This window comes from Miniopterus natalensis, chromosome 17 (genome assembly GCF_054644295.1).
Source record: "Miniopterus natalensis isolate mMinNat1 chromosome 17, mMinNat1.hap1, whole genome shotgun sequence".
NCBI classification, from domain to species: Eukaryota; Metazoa; Chordata; class Mammalia; order Chiroptera; family Miniopteridae; genus Miniopterus; species Miniopterus natalensis.
In genome coordinates this window covers 14,962,178-14,982,703 of record NC_142097.1, presented here as the reverse complement: position 1 = coordinate 14,982,703, position 20,526 = coordinate 14,962,178, and the positions used below count along the sequence as shown (strand labels likewise).

General features: G+C 43.5%; 1 protein-coding gene and 2 pseudogenes across 1 annotated transcript in view; 1 reads left to right on the top strand and 2 right to left on the bottom strand.

The window, feature by feature from the left end:
* The window catches only part of VPS53 (VPS53 subunit of GARP complex), a 120,637-nt gene that overhangs the window by 86,627 nt on the left and 13,484 nt on the right, over positions 1–20,526 (top strand). Inside the window, exons 16-19 of the mRNA XM_016201992.2 lie at positions 244–326; positions 1,535–1,613; positions 15,763–15,911; positions 19,985–20,054. Coding sequence (XP_016057478.1) covers positions 244–326; positions 1,535–1,613; positions 15,763–15,911; positions 19,985–20,054 — 381 coding nt within the window. The remainder of the gene's footprint in view (positions 1–243; positions 327–1,534; positions 1,614–15,762; positions 15,912–19,984; positions 20,055–20,526) is intronic.
* Positions 2,314–2,896, bottom strand: LOC148091225 (small ribosomal subunit protein eS1 pseudogene; annotated as a pseudogene).
* LOC107528821 (small ribosomal subunit protein eS1 pseudogene) lies at positions 2,951–3,435 on the bottom strand (annotated as a pseudogene).

Below are 20,526 nucleotides of genomic sequence, written 5' to 3'. Positions count from 1 at the left end.
AAGTTTGATTCCTGGTCCTACCACGAACTATCTTGGGTAGGTCCCGCTTCCATTTCCTCATCTGTGAAATGGGATAGTCACAGAATCTTCCTCACGGGGCTGTGAGAATGCAGTGAGTCAGTACATGGAAAGTGCCCGGAGCCGTGCCTGAATCATCCAACTCAGTCAGTGTCTAGTATTCTTACTACAGTTCTCAGCTGGGTAATTGTTAAGCGTGTTCTCCTCTCTCTCACTGCCTAACAGCTGGAAGGGAAGCTCAAAGAGAAAGTTGACGTGAGTCTGACGGAACGAATCAACCTGACCGGGGAAACGGACACATTCAGCACGTACGTACCTCTCGCGCACTTGCTCACGCCTGCCCTTCACGGGGCAGCATGCCTCAGGCTGCGGGCGTTAGGTCACTGCAGAGCCTAAGTGGTTTCCAGGGCTTTCTGCTGCGTCAGGATGGTTCTCCACTAGCCACTGAGAAGAAGCACCAGAAGCTGGTGCCTCTGCGTCCCGTTCTGCCTCCTGAGACACACTCGTTTTAGCTTCTGGGTTTCTGTTTCACTCTTAGAATAACAGAAGAAAAGAAAGCCTCCCTTGGCCATTCCTGAATGAAGGTCAGATCCAAGGCCTCCTATCTGTCCCCCTAAACCCACAGAGGGCCAGCCCCACCTCCGTTGCTTTACAATATAAAGCAGCGATTTTCAACCTTTTTCATCTTGTGGTACAAACAAATTACTAAAATTCTGCAGCACATCAAAAAATATATTATCTTTTTTGCTGATCTGACCCAAAAAAAAAATGGGTATAATTTTGGTTCATTCATATTGCATGGCTATTGCTGTGTTGGCTGTTGTCATTTTTTTATTAGACAATCTAAGGGGAAAGAGGTGAGTGCCCCTGACTAGTCAGGTACTGCATTTTGAAAGTCCTTGCAGCGCACTGATTGAAAATCTCTGCTATAAACTGAAAGCAGCCAGATTTTCAGTTGTGTGTGCATGTATGTGTGTGTGTGTGTGTGTGTGTGTCTGGGTTGGGAGGGTGTCTGTCCAAGAAGCTCCAACTGAAAAGCCTTCTTGAAGTAGTTCTTTCTCTGTGGTCATTAAATGAACTTGGGGTAGCCCGAGCTTTCTCATCCACGACTCTGAGGAAAAATTAAAGTTCTCATCTTAAGTCACTTCCTTTCCTTTTTATTTTATTTTTTTCTCTCCAAGTTCTGATTTAAACATTTCGGCAAACACTTACTTTTGGAGGTGGACGTGAAGAGGGAATCTGGGTGTGGCAAGTAGGGAGGCTAGCCGTGGAATTTTGTGTCCTGAGTGGGGACAAACCTGAATAAGACCAGGACATGCAGCAAGAATGAAGAAAGAGCGAAATGCTCCTCATTGTCACTAATTCCCTTTTGAAAGGAAACTCGAGTTTTCTGAGTTTCTGATGAAATGATGAATCTTAATTTTACACGGGCACCTAACACATTTGGAAGGAGCTGTGTAATTTAAAAAGTCATTTTTTTGGCAAGTTCTGACCTACTAATTTGTTTTACTTGCAGTGTCATCTCGAACAGCATTCAGTTGTTGGTTCAGGACCTGGACGCTGCCTGCGATCCTGCCCTGACCGCCATGAGCAAGGTAAGGGTGTAGGAAGCCCAGGGGTGACCCAGCTGGTTTCTATCCGCCCTTGCCTGTAGCTTCCTCGGGCTCTTCAGTGCCTAAAGTGTCAGTCAGGAGGAGAATGGAAGAGCTCTAGGAGTTCCCCGAAGCGCTCAATTGTCTTGCAGCTTAGGTCCATCTCTTGTCCTTTGAGAACAAGACAGGGAGCAGATGGCTTTGGTAAGTCTAAAGATGTTAACGTTGGTTAGCATCTGACACATGCTGATGAAAACTTCCAGTGGTCTCACCGCAGTGGTGTTTTTGTTAGTAACTTCTGGCTCACCTTCATTGTTGCCCAGTGAGAGGTTTTTCAAGCTCTTTGTGAGCTCTGCTGCCAATGCAGGATTATTTGATCAGGTTGTGGACCCTGGTGTTCTGTTATCATGCGGGCCATCAGTCAGCCCTCGGCCCTCAAGTCCCCTCCTTTGACACATGCTGCCTAATGTTGCTGTTTGGCTTTTAAATGCATGGACCATATAGAACATAGAAAACTTTCATGTTTGTTGATTAATAGAGTTGGAAACAGGCAATTCTTTATTGATTTCTTAACCAGATAACATGACGCTACCCACTGCAGAACCTTCTGGAGCAGGGGTGAGCAAACTGCAGCAGGTGGGCCACATTAGGCCCACTGCCTGTTTTTGTAAATAAAGTTTGTTTGTTTTTTTAATCACAAATAGGATGTTTTATTTGTCATCATTAAGTCTGAATTTTAAACAGACTCTTAGACTGGGGGGCTCAGATCCATCAGCTTGTTCAACTTTAGCCCCTGTCTCCTCCCCAGTAGCTTTTCCAGAACTGCTTCCTTCACCGCAAAGCTCCATGAGTTTTCCCAGTTCAGCTGGGCTTCTTTAGCATTTTGACTTTCTAACAGAGATATCATGGAGCAGATAAATAGATTGCCAAGCCTTTTCTATGTCTCTTCGAATGCTGTCTGGAATCGATATATTGATCCCTTCTTCCTGGTCATTTGTCTACACCTCTCAGGTTGTGATTTCTATCATCTTCTGGATTTAGTGGACCTGTTGATGCTGAGCATAAGAGGTCTTCTGAATCCATTATTGCATTTTTTAGCAAAACCAACACAAAATTGGCAAAACAAGTAACCATCGGTAGTCTTGACATGAACATAAGCTTCAGTCATGTTTAATCCTCACCTGAGGATATGTTTCTATTGATTTTATAAAGAGGAAGGCGGGGGAGGGGAGGGGGGGAAGAGAAACGTTGACATGAGAGAGAAACAGCAGTTGATTGCCTTCCATATGCGCCCTGACTAGGGATAGAACCCTGGGTATGTTCCCTGACTGGGAATCAGACCCACAACCTCTTGGTTTACGGGACAACATTCCAGCCAACTGAGCTACCAGCCCGGAGCTGTGCTGCCGTTTTATTACCATGGATCACATTTTTGTCTCCGTGAGGATCCATGCCATGGAGATTAGGTAGATTTTGTCCTGAACATTCTTAGCTTGAATTTTCTAAATGCAACTTAATCTTTCTGCAGATCAGCTAGGCTTACTTCAAAAGCACAACCCTTGAGACCATGAGATGTGATTTGGGTTCCTTGAGTTCTCGTGACTAGTGTTTTTCCAATATTTCTTATATCGAACATAGCTGGTGCTTTCTCATTATGCCAATCTTTCTTAGAAAATGGATCAACCACTTTCTTCTTGACTCCCTTTTTGCCACCTTTTGTAAGGCACTTGTTCTTGCCGATCACCATGGTGCCATTCAGAGAGCTGAAAGGTGTAAATAAAGTTTTATTGGAACATACTTATACTCATCCTTCTATACAGAGTGGGACAAAAGTAGGTTTACAGTTGTTCATATGGAAAATAATACAATAATAAATAATAGTGTAAGAATAAGCTCTGTGTTTCACGTACTCCCAGCTGTAAACCTACTTTTGCCCCACCCTGTCTATTATCTGTGGCTGCTTTTTGGCTACGAGGGCAGAATTAAGTAATTGCAACCGAGACCATATGGCTCACAAAGCCTAAAATATTTACGATCTGGCCCTTTACAGAAAAAGTTTGCCAATGCCTATTTTAGTCTTAGACTCTTGTAGCATTCTTACAAATCCTGGAGAAAGAACTTCTCTGGGGTATACTGGCCGGTAGCAGACAGAGCGCAGTGGAAAGAACACTGGCTTTGGAGTTAGACAGACCTAGCTTCCTCATTTTTCCTTTGGGCGTGTTGAGCAAATGACTTAACCTCTGTGGGCCCAACTTACCTTCTCTGTATGTGAAACAGGGGTATCTGCCTCCTGGAGTTGTGAGGATGGAGCACAGAGAGTGACTGACCTGGTGCCAGTAGATGCTAGTCCTTTCTCCCTCTTGTCGGGAGGAGTGGCCAGGTCTCAAGGTTTTTAAGCAAACATTTGGTCTGAATTTGGTTTTGTAGTAGATTGTAAATATTTAACGAAAATGGGATTAAAACCAAAACTTAGGCTTCGGGGTTTTATGAAGCTAAGTGGGGAGTCCTGAACAGCTGATGTCACGATATTTCTATTCAAAAGGCGCATCCTTTTGCCAATCAGATGGGGCTATGTATTGCCAGTATTCTCAATGTTTACACATAGAAAACTCTGAGCAGGCAGATCGAGGCCAACCCATCTTCTTAAAGGAACGTGGCTCTGAAGCTGCATTTTGTGGGCTCAGATCATCCTGTCTGCTGGTGAATGTTCGCTGTATCCTTAACGTGATGTGCTCCAGCTGCCATCTCTCCTGAACTGCCACACACTTTAGACTGGAATGCAGCTGGTGAAAGAATTTTTACATTTACCACAGGAAGAGAGGAATTTTTATTTATTTTTTATTTTTTAGTAAAACAACAGTTGTAGGGGATTTAACACTCCAGGTGTTGCTTATATGAACTGTCAGTTCACTAGGTGGATTTCCCTCATGTTCCCCCCAACCCCACCCCTGTTTCTCCCCCAGACCCACACCAGCAAATATTAACAGAGGCCATACCTCCCGAATCTTTTGTTTATATCATAGGAAAACCACAGTCTTGGGAACGCAGCGGCGAGGAGGCCATGACTCTTTGTCTGAGCCTTCTGGAGTTCTAGCAAAATGAAATCCATGTGATGAAAATGACCAGATATAAACAAGCCAAGTGGTCACAGAGTGATTCAGCATACACTGTCTGTTATCTGTGCCTGTGTCTTGTTTTGTGTAGTTCTAGGATTTTTTTTAAACTTTTGTTCTGCAATCATACTTATTTCTGTCTCCAATTCCATCATTTTTGCTGCTAATTGAACAGTTTAAATTAGACTCTACCCAGCGTGGTGCTGGATGTTGCACGGTGGGGAGGACACAGACCTTATCTCAGGGTCCTTAGATTCCAGAAGGTATGGGGCAGGCCATGTGTGAGATGAGAGGAATGCCCAAATACTGCAGTATAGTGCCATAAAAAATCAGTGCCATAAGAAAAGTGCAAAAAACACCCTCTTTAAAAGGGGAGAATTGCCCTGGCCGATGGCTCTGTTGGTGGCAGCGTCATCCCGGGCACCAGAAAGGTTTTGGGTTTGATTCCTCGTCAGGGTACATACCTAGGTTGAGGGTTCAGTCTCCAGTTGGGGCAGGTAAGGGAGGCAACCCATCGATGTCTCTCTCTCTCTCATCACTCTTTCTCTTCCTTTCTCTCTCTAAAAAAAAAAAAAAATCAATTATAAAAAAAAAGAAAGCATATCCTCAGATGAGAATTAAAAAAAAGAAAAAAGGGAGAGTTTCTGTCCAGATGGGGAGATGAGAAGAGCCTTCAGAGGGAAGTGGCATTTGAAACAGACTGTGAAGAATGGCGAAGTTTTGAACAAACTTGTGATTAGGAGAGCATTCCAAACAGGCTGGCAGTGTGAACAGAGGTTTGTAAAGTGAGGAAAGCTCAGAACTTTGTCCAAATCGCCATTCTCATTGCACATCATTAGAATTCCACAGGGTACTCTGTCCTTGCATTTACATAGTCAAGACTGGAAACAGAGCCGCCCTCAAGGAGTTTGTATTCTGGTGGGGAGAGAACTTTGAATAACTGGTATTATGAAATAAATATATTTCATAAATGGCAAGAAAATGAGTGTTGGGCTTACCGAAGTGGAGTGGGATTGTTGGATGGTACTGAGTTTGACAAGATGGATTGAGCCAAACAATTGAGCTATGTCATTCTCCTGGGAGGAGACTTCATTCTCACGGAAGGCACCCTGTGACCACCTCCTTGGTTAGCATGCAGGGCTTTCAGTATTTGTCTCTTCGCTACCTTGTTAGTTCTACAACTCCTGTGTATATACCCATACTCCAACCTCCGAGCCACTTTTCCTCCCCTAAATGCATTACTTTTTTTGTGGCTTCCATGCCCTTTCTGATTCTATTCTTTCCACCTAGAATTCTCTTCCCATAATTGTCTGCTCAGTGAGCACATCCTTTAAGAAATGTCTACCCCCTCTTTAAAAATTGGGGTATAATTCACCCTTTTGAAGTGTATAATTTAGTGTTCACAAGGCCATCCATCCACCACCACCACTATCTAATTCCAGAACATCTTTACTATATCAGAAAGGAACCCCCATTCCATTAGCAGTCACTCCCATTTTCCTGACATCATTAATCTACTTTCTGTCTCTGCATTTGCTTATTCTGGACATTTCACATAAATGAAGTCATACAATATATGGCTTCTGTGACTGGCTTTCTTGACTTAGTCTGATGTTTTCAGTGTTCATTCTTGGGGTAGCATGTATCAGCACTTTGTTCCTTTTTATGGCTGAATAATATTCCATTGTATGGTTATACCACATTTGGTTTATCCATTCATCAGTCATTGGACATTTGGACTGTGTCCACATTTTAAGTATTATGAATAATGCTATGAATATTCATGTATAAATTTTTGTGTTCCTTGCACATATACCTAAGAGTGGGACTGCTGGGTCATGTGCTAGCTCTATATTTAACATTTTGAGATATTGTCAAAGTAACTGCACCATTTTACATTTCTACCAGCAGTTTATGAGGGCTCTCTTTTTTCCATAGCCTCACCAACACTTTTATTGATTTGAGAGAGAGAGAGAGAGAGAGAAACATCGATTTGTTTTTCCACTTATTTATGCATTCATTGGTTGATTCTTGTATGTGCCCTGACTGGGAATCAAACCCACAACCTTGGCGTATTGGGACAACTGATATGGGGACAACTCTAACCAGCTGAGCTACCCGGCCAGGGCACTTTTCTTTCTTTCTTTTTAATAATAGACATTCTAATGGGGGTGAAATGGTATCTCATTGTGGTTTCAATTTGTATTTGCATTTTCCTGATGACTGAGATGTTGAGCATCTTTTCATGTACTTATTGGCCATTTGTATATCTTGTTTGAAGAAATGTCAATTCAGATCCTTTTTCTCCTTTTTTTTTTTTTTTTTAAACATGATCTGGAATACTTTTCTAATTCAAGTTTTCCCTCCATTGGAGGGAATGGGAGGAGGCAAAGCACAGGGAATATACCTCTTGACACCTGTCAATGCCAGGAGCCCAAGACCTGGGTGCCCCAGAGGCCAAGAAAGAAGAGGTGGCCCAGGGGATGGCCAGGTGGCTGTGGGGTGCAGAGGGACTCAAAGGGAGGCTTCTAGGAGCCACTGAGAGCTGGATACACATCTGTAAGCAGCACATTGCCATTTATGGTTTCCCTGGCTAATCCAGGCCTGCTACACAGCACTGAAGTGTGGGGTGGGGACAGGAGGAAGGAAGAGAGAAGGAGACAGAGAGAGAAAGAAGGAGAGAAAAAGACAGAGAGACATAGAGACAGAGAGAGACAGAGACAAAGATAGATGGGACATAGAAGATATGAGAGGGACTGAGAGAGGAGGAAGAAAGAGATAAAGACAGGAGATAGAGACACTTGGCCCATTTAAAATGTTTTCTATTGTTGAATTGTAAAAGCTCTTTTTATAGTCTGATACTAGACCACTTACCAGATATATGAGTTGCAATGATTTTCTTTTTTTCTGTGGGTTGTCTTCACTTTCTTTCTCATTAAAGTTTTTAATGAGAAAACTTGCAGCATTAAAGTTTTTAATTTTGACGAAGTCCAGTTGATCTGTTTTTTTTTTCCTTTGATACTTGTGCTTTTGGTGTCATATCTAAGATACCATTGCCTAATCCAAAATTACAAGCATTTTCTTCTAAGCATTTTATAATTTTAGCTCTTACATTTAGGTCTTCTATCCATTTTGAGCTAATTTTCATATATGGCGTGAGGTAAGGATTAAACCTCATTCTTTTGCATGTATACATCTAGCTGTCCCAGTACCATTTGTTGAAAAGGCTTTTCTTTATCCATTGGGTGGTCTTGACACTCCAGTCAAAAATCAGTTGATGAACCTGGCCGGGCATGGCTCGGTGTTTGAGCTTCGACCTAGGATCCAGGAGATCACAGATGGATTCCTGGTCGGGGCACATACCCAGGTGGTGGGCTTGATTCCCAGTAGGGGGCGTGCAGGAGGCAGCCGATCAGTGACTCTCATCATTGATGTTTCTATCTCTCTTTCCCTCTCCTTTCCTCTCTCTGAAATCAACAAAGATATATTTAAAAAACAAAAATCAGTTGACAATAGATACATGAGTTTATTTCTGGACAGTCAGTCCTATCCCTTTGATTTATGTCTATCCTTAGGCCAATACCATAGTCTTTTGATTATTGAGCTTTGAAATAAGGAAGTGTAAGCCCTCCACCTTTGTTCTTTTTTGGGATTGTTTTAGCCTCTCTCTTTTGTTATACAGTTATTTTTATATATCTCTTTCTCTCCTGTTAAGCTTTGAACAACTTGAAACTTATTCAGTTTTGGATCTACGTAGCATAGTACTTGCTTAACAGTAGTATAGCAAGTCTTCATTTAATGTTACTACTTTAAGTGAAATGACATACATCGAAACCAATCTTACCATAAGCTAACTGATATAAACAAGAGTTAAGTTCCTACGGCATTATAACAAAATGACATTGATTGACACGACGTTACTTGAGGACTTGCTCTACTGCCTGAATGGCTTTGAAGGCGAAGAAGGCAGGAAGAAGGAAGAACTGAAGTTTGTAGACACCCATTTGACCAAAGAATGGTGAGAATGTAAAACATGGATAACTGTACTGAACAGATATAGCTGTGTGGAGCTGGTAGATATCGAGTAGGAGACATGGGTGTGTTTATAGGAAGTGGCAGGATCGTAGACCCTGGAATCTTTAGGTGCATACGAGTGCTGCTGAGGATAATGTGATGCTCCTCAGTGGTACTTAATAGCAGGGCTTCTTACGTCAGTAAGCAGCATCCTGGAGCTGACTGAAGAAGCATCAGAATTAGGGAATGCCCACATCCACCTATTAGCTCCCCCAGGTGTAGGCAAGAGCCCTGCTGCTGGAAGAAGAGAAGAAAACACAGAGGGGCAACTTTTGGTAGAAAACATATGCACAAGTGGCCTCAAACAGTCCAGGCCCATGGGGAGGAAATGAAATATGAGAATTTAGTGGCCTCTCTGAAACTGTAACTTTGAGATTGTAGTAGTGTAGCTGGTAAGCTATGTTATAATTACCGTTCGGACCACTTTCCCCTCTCATATTTTCTTAGATGAGCTCTATGAGGTGGTAAAAAGTTACTTGTCCACGATCACTTAGCTAGCAGGTGGCAGAACCAGGATTCAAACTCAGGCCTCTCTCTGTGCAGGGTTGTACCTTATCATACATACAGAATAGGAGTAAGTCATCTTGTAATATGTAGAAACTGAGGCAAAACCAGCTTAAGTGATTTGCTTACAGAGCGGAAGAGCGGTGAGTGAATGTGTGCCCAGTACTGCTAGGTTCACGGGAGTGTTCGTGCTTACTTGATTATGAGCTCTCCAGGCATTCGAGAGCATCCTGTTAGGTATTTGCCTTCAGTTTTTCTTGGTCTGACACCATGACTTTCCTACAGGGGAGAAAATGGGCTGAGCAGCCAACCCAAGAATTCCAGTCTGCTTTGTGTATTTCTCCCTGAAAACTAATGAATTGTCATTCTGGTGTGTTTGTTTGTTTTCTTTTCCATAATATGCCCAAAGCCATAGAGCTTTATAACAGTGAAATGGAATAAAACCAAGACTCCTGATTCTTGAAAAAGGGAGTTGTTTGAAGTGTTTTGGTGGAAACACCAAGAGTTCTCTTTTTTAAATGTAATTTCTGTAAATCCTTAGGAATTAGTATGACTGATCATGGCTTTACAGGTAGGATTTTGTTTTAAAAAATTTTATCGCTTCCTTTGAAGGGGCCATTGGTCCCCTGGTCCCCTCCTCACTGTCCTTTTTCCTAGGGCTACACACGTCACTAGGTTGAAGAATCTAGCCTCTAAAATCAAACACACTTAGCTTTTTGCTCATTAATGGCAGTTTTAGAAAAAAACAGAAAGAAGAAACTGAACCAATTAAATTTCCTTATAACCTGGCATGTAATTTCTATTAGGCTTCAAGATTGTGAACATGTACTGATTTAGGAGGCTGCGTTACCATCCCCCAAAGACACTGAAATAGCTACAACACTCCTCAGTCATTAAAATGTAGATCTATGTCAGGAGGCCCACAGACTGCGTGGTTAAGAAATTCTCCAGTTCACTTTCCACCTACAATCAAAGCATTCCTTCCTTTTTTCATAAAAGAGATTCTTTTTCATTATGACCAAAGCAAATAACCTTCATTATAGAAAACACAGATTTTTGAAAGGAAGAAAATTTAAATCACCCATGATTCCAATTAATGGATGTATTCCAGCTTCTTTAATGAATATATGTTTTTTAATAAGTTCATACTTTACACACTGTTTTAGGACCTGTTTTGCTCATTTAACAGGTCTTAATAGTTTTCTGTCATTTAACCTAGAACTGCAATATTGCATAGTAGCCCATAATACAGAGTATTTATTGTTAAAATTGTAACAATAGTTAACATTTACCATGAAATTAATACATGCCAGGTACTATGTTAAAAATATCTTATGCATTACCTTTCAGTAACTATATAGACTTTAGGTATTATCATTATCCCAATTTTATAGCTGAGAAAATCGAGGCTCAGAGCGGTTAGGTAACTTGCCCAAGACACACTTAGCAGTTTGCACAGACAGTATTAGAACCCGTGACTGGCAGACTTCGGATTTCCTCATTTTGAGTAGTGTAATCTATTCCTTCCCTTAAAATGTATGTAATTAATTCACTTTTGATAAGTTTTTAGGTTACTTTCAATTTTTCCCATTTATAAACAGTCTGGCAATGGACAACTTTATGTATAAGAATGTGTGTGTGTATTTTTTTCTAAACATTCATAATTATTAACTTCAGATGAATTGCCTTAAAGGGAATTGCAGAGATCAAAGCTATGTAAAATGCTAAGATTTTTGATACGTTTTTTCAAATTGCTTTTGAGAAAGGTTGTACAAATTCACCTTTCCGTTTGCCGAGCAGTGAGGGGAAAAAAGATAGATTTAAAGCCTTTGTTACTCCAGTTTCTGTGCTGGGTCTTCTTGATTTTCCCCTTGGAGCTTGATCGAAGTGGTGAGAGTCTTCTTCCTCCTCTGCACCACCATCCCCAGTCCCGCATCATCTACATATGTGCAACCTCATGCTCTATGTAGATTGTTTGCTCCAGTTCCTTCAGCTAATTCCAAGTTCATTTAGGGTGATAACACTTCTTTTTGAAACCAACATGGTAAAATGGAAAGAACATGGACTTTAGAGTTAGACGAACCAATTTCTAGATCTCAGCCCTGCTAACTTCTCAGTTATGCTTAAATAGGCAAGTCATTTATTGTCCTCTAGCCTGTCTTATCATGTATAAAGCAGGAGTAATGCCTCCTTTGCTGCGTTACTATAAGCAGCAAGTTAGTGTGAAAATGTCAGTCATGATGCTTGGTAGATAGCAGGTGCTTGGAAAATGTTCCTTCTCTGTGTTTATTCCCTACACAATGCTTGGTCTACTTCTGTACATTCAGAGGGTACCTATAAACTTAGCAAATGCTTGTTGTGTGAGTGAGAGTAACCCAGACAAGCACTAAAGTGTGTGCATGTGCTCGCGCGTGTGTGCCTGAGCCAAGGTAGCTGCTTGGGGCCGGTGTCCCAGCACCCTAACCTAAAATACTAGATTCCAGTTGCCTGAAATGTTCCCAGAATCCAAATGTCTGAGTCTGTGCTCTGTATATCTCTAGTCCCATGATCAAAATGAAGAGGTGGGAATTTGAGGCTTTTAGTTGAGGAAAATTTGTTTCTCAGGAGCCCTCTTTCCGAGCTTCGTATAGCCATAGAGAAAACAAAGTTCCATAGTCGGCTAGCTGGGGGCTTTGCTCTCTAATGAGTGGCTTGGTCAGAATTCTCTGCTACAGTGGGCTCTTAATAGGAAGTGGTTATCTCCCCAACCTGCCTGGTGAAGTGTCAACATCAACCTCGAGCAAGCAGAAACCATGGGCAGTGGTGATGTCCTGGGCCCCACAGTCTCTTCCTGTGGCTACATGTGGGGTCCTGGAGGCTCTAGCATTGTGATCTTGATCATTTCCTTGCTTGCATTTCTATCAACCCTACATCCTAGTTACTACCTCTTTGCAAGCTGTTTTCCTTGTGGCTTGTATAGTACCAGCAGTATTCCACCCACCCTTTAAACAAAAAGCACAAAAGGGAAAGCTTAAGTATGGAGGGGTAAATTGCAAATGTCAAATGCCACATGTACCTAGAAAACTTGGAGTCTTATTTCTATGGATGGCTTTCCATGATGTTTGTTCTTCCAATGCAAGCCGCTCTTCTTTCTTTTCTTGAAAGAGTACTTTGCTTGACTGCTGTATATTTCATTAGTTCTCCTGGAGAAACTGGGACTTACCCTGAACTAAGTGCTTTTATTTGTGTGTGTGTGTGTGTGTGTGTGTGTGGTAATTGTTTTTTAGTAAGTGTCTAGGAAGCAGCCTGGTGCACTACTGGGACTTAAGACACATCTGGGTTGTCTCTACCATTTACCAACCATGTAACTTTGAGCAAGTCACCTAACCTCTTTGAGATTTTTGAGTTTCCTCATTTACAAGATTGTTAGGAGAGCTATATGAGATCATGTATGAATAGTGAGATGATGTGTGCAAATTGCCAGGCAAAGCGACCTGCACATAGTAGGTTCTCATGTAGGTGTCTTGGGACATTCAACTTACAACCCCAAACCTAAGTCTTCCAAGATGCATTATAGCAAGCATCAACCATCTGAGGCAATGACTAACAGATTCACTGCTAACTATATCTTGCAATTTAAAAATAAAATAGTAAACGTGATGTTAACTTTCTGTGTTCTCCAGTACTTTAAGTTGCTTCAATACTTCATTAAACTGACTAAACTTAAAATCACGAATCCACTTGACTTCTGCTAATACCTCTGTTAACTTGACCAATGGCATCATAACTGGCTAAATTAAATTAATATTAAGGCAAATTAGGTCTTTTCACATATATTCCAAATGCGGGCACTGACAAGGCTAGTGGTACTCAAGAGAAGTTAGCTCGCCCTGGTTGGTAGAGCATCGTCTCATGCACTGAAAGGTTGCAGGTTCAATCCCTGGTCAGGGCAGTGTCTGATTCCCGGTCAGGGCACATACCCAGCTTGCGGGTTTGATCCCTCGTTGGAAAGTGTATGGGAGGCAATTGATCAATGTCTCTCTCTCTCACATTGATATTTCACTCTCTCTCTCCCCCTCTCCCTTCCTCTCTCTAAAAGCAATAAAAACATATTTTAAAAAAATTTTTAAAGAAAAAGAGAAGTTAGCTCACCCGCAGGAACTTGAAGTCCCACATCCCCTGCTCCGTCTTGCTTCAGAGTTGCTCTGTAACCAGTGATGGGGCATGTCACTGCCTTCCTTTGTGGGCCTCTTCTATTAAGGGAGAGCTGTAATGTTTAGACAATTGTTTACTCACTTTTTGAGGTGTTGAAATAGAAAATGCTGCCAACTTGGAAAACAGTAGTCGTTACTATGGAAGCGCTTCATGTCAATCGGAGGGTGCAGGTATCAGGCTCCTTTCCCAGTTGACTGTGTTTACCCGGAGCATTCCGCTCCGAGTGTTGTTGCGGAGCCGGGGAAAACAAGATGAAGCGCAGACATGGACAGGCCTCGTCCTGTGAGCTCATTTAAAGTCACCTAGGATGCTCATTGGATGGATCGGATCGCTAACGTCAGGTGGAAAACGGAGCCTCTTGAATAAAATGAAAAAGATGAGGAAAATATCACACATAAGCAAAGCATTAGAACATAAAGGCAGTTTGTGCTAGACTCTCCACGCTCTCCCCGGTGTTTATTTCTGTTTCTTCCCCAGTAAAAAATCAGAGACCTTTTCTGTCTGGAGCCTCATTGTGAAACCTTGAGCAAGACTTAATGTCTGGGCCTTGGTTCTCTTATCTTAAAATGAAGGTGGAGGTTCCTTCCTGCTTTTTTATGGTTCTGTGCTTATATGTACCTGAAGCTTTAGAATACAAATATCTGCTGACTTAAAGAAACATTAGGACAAAACATAAAGGCACTTGAACTCCCCAGGAGCTGGGGAATCATCCATGTACTATTCCTTTAAACAAGTTCTCTCAGTATTGAATTTTTCCTCTCCCCAAGAGCTCTATAAAAATAGTGTTTTCTTGCCAGAGACATCAAGGCCTCAGAACTACTGCCCTCCTTCTATGAACATATTATATGGTTTGTGTTTGGCTCAGGATCTTTTTCACAGACAGCCCAGCTCCGCTCTGAGAGGCTGACTCAGCAGAGTTCCTCCAGCACATTCCCACTCTGTCCGGGGTTGGAGTGCCCACCCTGCCAGTTTCCGGGCAGGCCAGGAGCCGGAGCCTAGCCACCTCTCTTCTCCTGTACGTCCCCAAGGGGAAAGAGGCACTACAGCATCGCTTCTTTCTCCATTGCACTGTAGATGTTTTCCAGAGTGTCTTCTCTGCTTTTCCTCAGCAGGTCTCATTTTTGTCCACAGCCTGGTTAAGGGCTACATCACTCCTCTCTCAGTAATGCTCATCTCTTGCGCCCCTGCCATCCACACAGTCCCCGTGCGTCTTTCCAACCCTGTTCCCCTGTCACTGTCTTAACCTCTGATCTGCCCCTCTGTTTTGCCAGAGAGCGTCTCTCCTTTCCTTTGATTGAAATTCCAACATAATCCCAAAGGTTTTAGGAGGGAGAATCTAATGTTTTCTAATGGAAAATTTCAGTGATATACAAAAGTAGAGAAAACAGTATAATGAGCCTCGTGTATCTGTCACCCAGCTTTACTAATCTTGTTTCATCTACTTCTTTCAACCCCAGATTATTTGGAAGCAAGTCTCACACCACATATCATTTCTAGTTTCCTTTTTTTAAAAAAAACACGAACTCCTCCTGCGAGGCCGGAGTGGCTCAATTGGCTGAGCGCCCTCCCATGCACTGCAAGGTCACAAGTTCAATTCCCGGTCAGGGCACATACCTGGGTTACGAGTTTGATCCCCGGTAGGGGAGCATGTGGAAGGCAACAGATTGATGTTTCTCGCTCTCTCTCTGTCTCTTTCCCGCTCACTCGCTCTCTTCCTCTCTCTAAGCATGTCCTCAGGTGAGGATTAAAAAACATTGGAAAAACTTCTTCCAATTTACTTGAGAGAAAGGCATAAGTTAACTCTAGCCTGGGTTTCATTTAATGTAGCCCAACCACCTTTCTGGTCTCCCAGGCTACCAGTCTGCGCAGACGTAGATGTGCCCCCACCCCCCACCCCCCGCTCTCCCACAGTCCCTTTCTGGTGGAACAGCTGACTGAAGACTCGGATCCCAGCCTCCTGCCGGGTGAGGGTTTCTGTAGCAGATGGCCACTTAGATGGGGAGGGAAGGCTGCTTCAAGCATGAGGGGGGCAGGCAAGGAAAGGATGCCCGAGTCACGCCTCACTGTCAGAGTTAAGGTGGGCGCAGTTGTTTTTATTCACCGTCGGCCACTACCTACCAGGTAAGACACAGTCCCCGAACCAAGACAGTGGCTGTGATAGCAAGCTGTGGCCTGATTTCTACTCCCCTTGCCCCTTCCCTGGTAACAGGTAAGGCTATCCTCCTATGAGACATCTAAAGACTTGTCCTTCCTGCCTCCGTTTTCAGATGCAGTGGCAGAACGTGGAGCACGTTGGCGACCAGAGCCCCTATGTCACCTCCGTCATTCTTCACATTAAGCAGAACGTTCCCATCATCCGCGACAACCTGGCTTCGACACGGAAATACTTCACTCAGTTCTGCATTAAATTTGCAAAGTAAGTCCTGGAACATTCTCATCACTGGGTTATTTTGGGACCATGCTCATGATCCAGGTGTCCCCACCCTCTAGCTAGGGCTTGGTCTGATTGCAGCAGGCAAATGAATTTATTTTTTTTGTACTCAAAAGAAGCATAATAAAACTAAGTCCACTAAGTCATAGTTAACAGTAACAGCAGTGCAGTCATCAACCACGTCAAGGCAAACAGAAATGTGAGGAGGGGATCCTGTTATTTTGAATTATGTGGACATAACGGTGTCCCTGCCTCCCACCCACCTATTTGAATAATTAAAATTCTTTTTCTGTGATTTCATTATATACATTTTGTCTCTCCAATGAGATTATAAGCTTTTTAAGGATAGAAATCATCAGTTCTGTTTCTTTTGAGTCTTCTATTCTTCCTTCCCCATAGTAGCTATTACTGTGGCTGCCAGAATTTAGCCACTTGTGAATGTCCTTGAGTCCAGAGAAGGAACCAGAAATTAGATTGGGCGAGTCAGGGAGCTCTGTTACCAGGCTGGAGGGAGTCAGCACTGAGCTGCATGTGTTCCTGCCACATCCTTGTGTGCAGCCATTTCTGGCTCAATGTGTCGGAGCAAGGAAATAGTTTGGTCCTTTGCCAGCCAGTCAGCATCTGGCTGTAGCACTGTTTCCCCCAAGACCAGACAACGTAGAGGGTCAGTGCCTCCTCTGACCAATTATCAAACAAGCACTTTGGCAAACTTCTCAGGAAAGGGCTTCAGGAAGGTCAGCCCAGTCCGCGCTACTGTATTTAGGCGGTTCTCATCCAAGTCCCAAAGGGTGATTTAGGGCTCCAAGTTTCTGTCTTCCCCAAATATCTCCCTGCTTGTGTTCAATTAAGGCTTTTCTTTCTCCCGCACAAATACATCCCTAAGGAACAACGGCTATGGAGTGGCTTGTGGCGTCAGCTTCAGTCTCCAGTTTGTCAAGAAAAGATAGAGTGGCCTCTCTGGGGAGGCGTTAATGTTTGCAGTGTGGCAGATGAACCGGGATTGACATTCCCTTCGCTCTCTGGCTGCTCATTAGTGTGTGCTGAAAGCATGGCTGATAAATCACACGGTGACACTCCCCAGAGCCCCTGGTAGAAACAGTATCTCTGTAAAAATTTACTGTGGCCAAACATCTCCAGTGTGGTCGCACGGGGGTCTGACTGAGCTAACATTAGAGTGAATTTGCTTGGCTAGTCCCGGCACCAGCCTCACACTGTCTCAGAGCCCTTTAGTTTTATGACGAAGCCCATACTGGGTGAGCTGGGAATAGGATGGCCGTCTCTCACATCTGGAAAAGCTTAGGCCGTGATCTAGAAAATGGCTTTCTGATTGAATCCATGGTACCCTCTCATCCTAGAATCCCAGGGGAAGACTAGAAACCTCAGAGGTGGGGGTTTCCCCAGCCAAGAGCAATAGCCGCCGCCACCCCCCCAAGGGGATGGGAAGCACTTAGCAGTTACCCACCACATTGCTGGGACTTCCTCAGCCCACCCCCAGTAGACCAGCAGACACAGCCAGTTCAAGGGCACAGCCGAAGTGTGCCCTAGTGGAAAGTAAGCGGTTATACACTGTGTACCTTCACAGTTAGTCATGAACTCAGTCTCGCTGTCTTGTTTGGCCTGGCTCTGGTTTGAAGACTCCCTTCTAAATAGTCCCTGTTCTCCTTCCTGATCAGCAGATCTCTGGAGTTTAAGTTCCTTTCCCTTTAACTTACTCTCCTATCCCACCAATGCCACCAATGCCTCCATTTGGTCTCTGCAGCAACAGCCTTTCCTAGTTAGATGTCAGCATCACCCCCCTGATTGAAACTACTAAGTGACTTCTCTTGTCTGCTGAGCTGATTCTCCTCCACTCAGTAATGGAAATAATAAGACAAATCTCTTTATCATGCTTGGGAGGGTAAAATGTATTTTTTATTATTTATTCAACATGCATTCAGTTGAGTACCTGCTGTGTCTCAGGCACAGAATTGAGTGCTTTGACTTTATAGCCATCGTCTGTCCCAATTTTCCTTTGCCTTACAGTGAGTGGAGGGAAACAAACATGGGAGCAAATAAGTATAATAAAATAGGTTAGATGTTAGACTGGAGGTCCATGGACGCGCTGTAGAATATGGTTGAAGGAATATGATGACTGAGGAAAGGCTTTATGGGAGAGATGTCCTCGAGCAGAGTCCAAGAGATGTGTGTGTACTGACCCTCAAGGCCGTGGGGAAGAGCGTTCCAGGCAGACAGCACAGTGTAAGCAACGGCACAGAGGCATCACGTAGCCTGCAGAATCGTGGGAGCTGCAAGTAGCTCGCCGGTTGAAGTATAGGGTGCCAGGGCTTACCATGGTGAGGCTGGGGACAGGGAATCAAGACCACCAAGGAAGGCCTTGCCTGCAGCCTTACAAGAGTTTTAATCAGGGGAAGGCCTTGATCATATTTGCATTTTAAATAAATTTCTTTGGCAGCAGATTGATTAGAAAGGATGAGGCTGGCCCAGCCAGCGTAGCTCAGTGGTTAATCGTTGACCCATGAACCAGGAGATCAGGGTTTGATTCCCAGTCAGGGCACATGCTGGGGTTTAGGGCTTGATCCCCAGTAGGAGGTGTGCAGGAAGCAGCTGATCAATGATTCTCTCATCATTGATGTTTCTATCTCTCTCTCCTTCTCCCTTCCTCTCTCTGAAATCAATAAAACATTTTTTAAAAAAAAGGTTTAGGCTGGGAGACCAGTTAGGAAACAACGGAAACAGCTCAAGCGAGAAAGGGCAACAGCGGTGGGAATGGTTGGAGGGATGGCTATGGGAGTTCAGGGGAAGAGCTGGTAGCTGATTGGATATTGGGGTTGAGGTAACTCCCTGTTTCTGACTTGGGTGACCAGGTAGATGAGATCCAGTCCTCGGAGCCTGGATGCAGGGGCGGGGCTGAGTGGTGGATACGCTGGGGTTGCGGTGCCGGTGGGCCATTCCAGTGGGATAGCCAGCAAGTGTACAAGAGAGATCGAGGAGGAAGGGGTCACAAGCCTGAGAGCATCATTTAAAGAGTGAGAAGAGGACTGCCAGCCAGCCTTTGTCTCGGCCTACAAATCCTGCTTTGTTGGCACTGTGCCTCCTTTGGTCGTGGGACCTTGTGATACCTCCAGGTCTGTCGCTCTGGACCTGGCCTTGGTTATAGGCGTTTCTAGTTCCCACACTTTCCATTTTGTGCCTGTACAACCCAGCTTTCCCTACTCGGGCCTCTGCAGTTTTTTCTAAAAAGTTTCCCTGATCTATTAAAATTTCATTGTCCCTTTCCCCAAACTGGCATCATTATCAGTTCACCTGACCCAGGTTGCCCTTCAATCCCCAGTAAATTGGGGGAGGTCATATATTCTGTTCCTGATCTGACAGTTACCCCCTTAACAATTATTTCCTATTTTTACATTTAAGATCCAATAACTACCTCATGTATATTCCACTCTCATATCTATTAGGATGTTTTCAGCTACTAGTAATAGGAACCCTGACTCAAACTGACTCGTACAGAACTTTTTATTTCATATAAACGCAACGATGGCTGATTCAGTGGTTCAGCAATGTCACTAAGGACCCAGGTTCTTTACCCTCCTCTGCTCTCCTTGGGGCTGGCTTCATCCTCAGAATGGTGGAAAATGGCTACTTTTATAACTAGATACAAGAAGACCCTAAAGAAGAAGAGAGTCTTTGCCCCAGCCATGCAATAAAATCCTTCCCTCCAGTCTGATTGGGCCGGCTTAGGTCATATTCCCATCTCAGGATCAATAACAGTTACCAAGGGAATGCCACACTCTGCCTGGCTGAGGCTAATAAGAGTGCAGCTCTGTAGTTTAGTTTAGGAGGGTTCAACTCTTCCCTGGTGTCCCAAAGCCAGGTATACCTAAATAACACCAGGGCTTTGGCTGGAAAGAAAAAGAAAGGATTGGATGCTGGTAGGCCACAGAAGTGTCTACTTCATTTCTCAGTTTCCTGCTGGAAGGAAGTGGGACCTTAACAGATTTTCTACAGTTCTTTACAGAAGACAGAATAAGCCTAATTTGTCATTTCTTTTTTATCCACAGCTCCTTCATTCCCAAGTTCATCACCCATCTCTTCAAGTGCAAACCAATTAGCATGGTGGGAGCAGAACAGGTGAGGTAAAATTGGTGTAGGGTCTTTTCTTTATGGCTTTGGTCGTAGATCAAACACATATCTTTTTAGTAAAGATCTGCTGAAGAACTAAAGTTGATTTCCCCTGTTTGGCCATAGAATGATGACCTGATGGTTTACTTCAGTCATTCATCTATGTAAAAAATTTTATTAAACACCTACTAAGTACCCAGGCATTGTTCTAGATACAGGGTATACTGCAGTGAACAAGACAGAAAAGATCTCACCTTTATAATGTTTACATTCTAGTAAGAAAAGACAGGTGATATACAGTTTAACAAAGAGTTTAGAACTATGCTAAAGGGTATAAAACTAGGTTATGTGAAAGGAGTCTTTGCTGCATGAGGGAGTAATGGCTTTGCATTCGATGGTCAGAAAGGGCTCCTCTGAGAGCTGGGGCTTGAGAGGGACTAGGAGAAAAGAGTCCAGGCAGAGGTGACAACAAAGGCTGTGA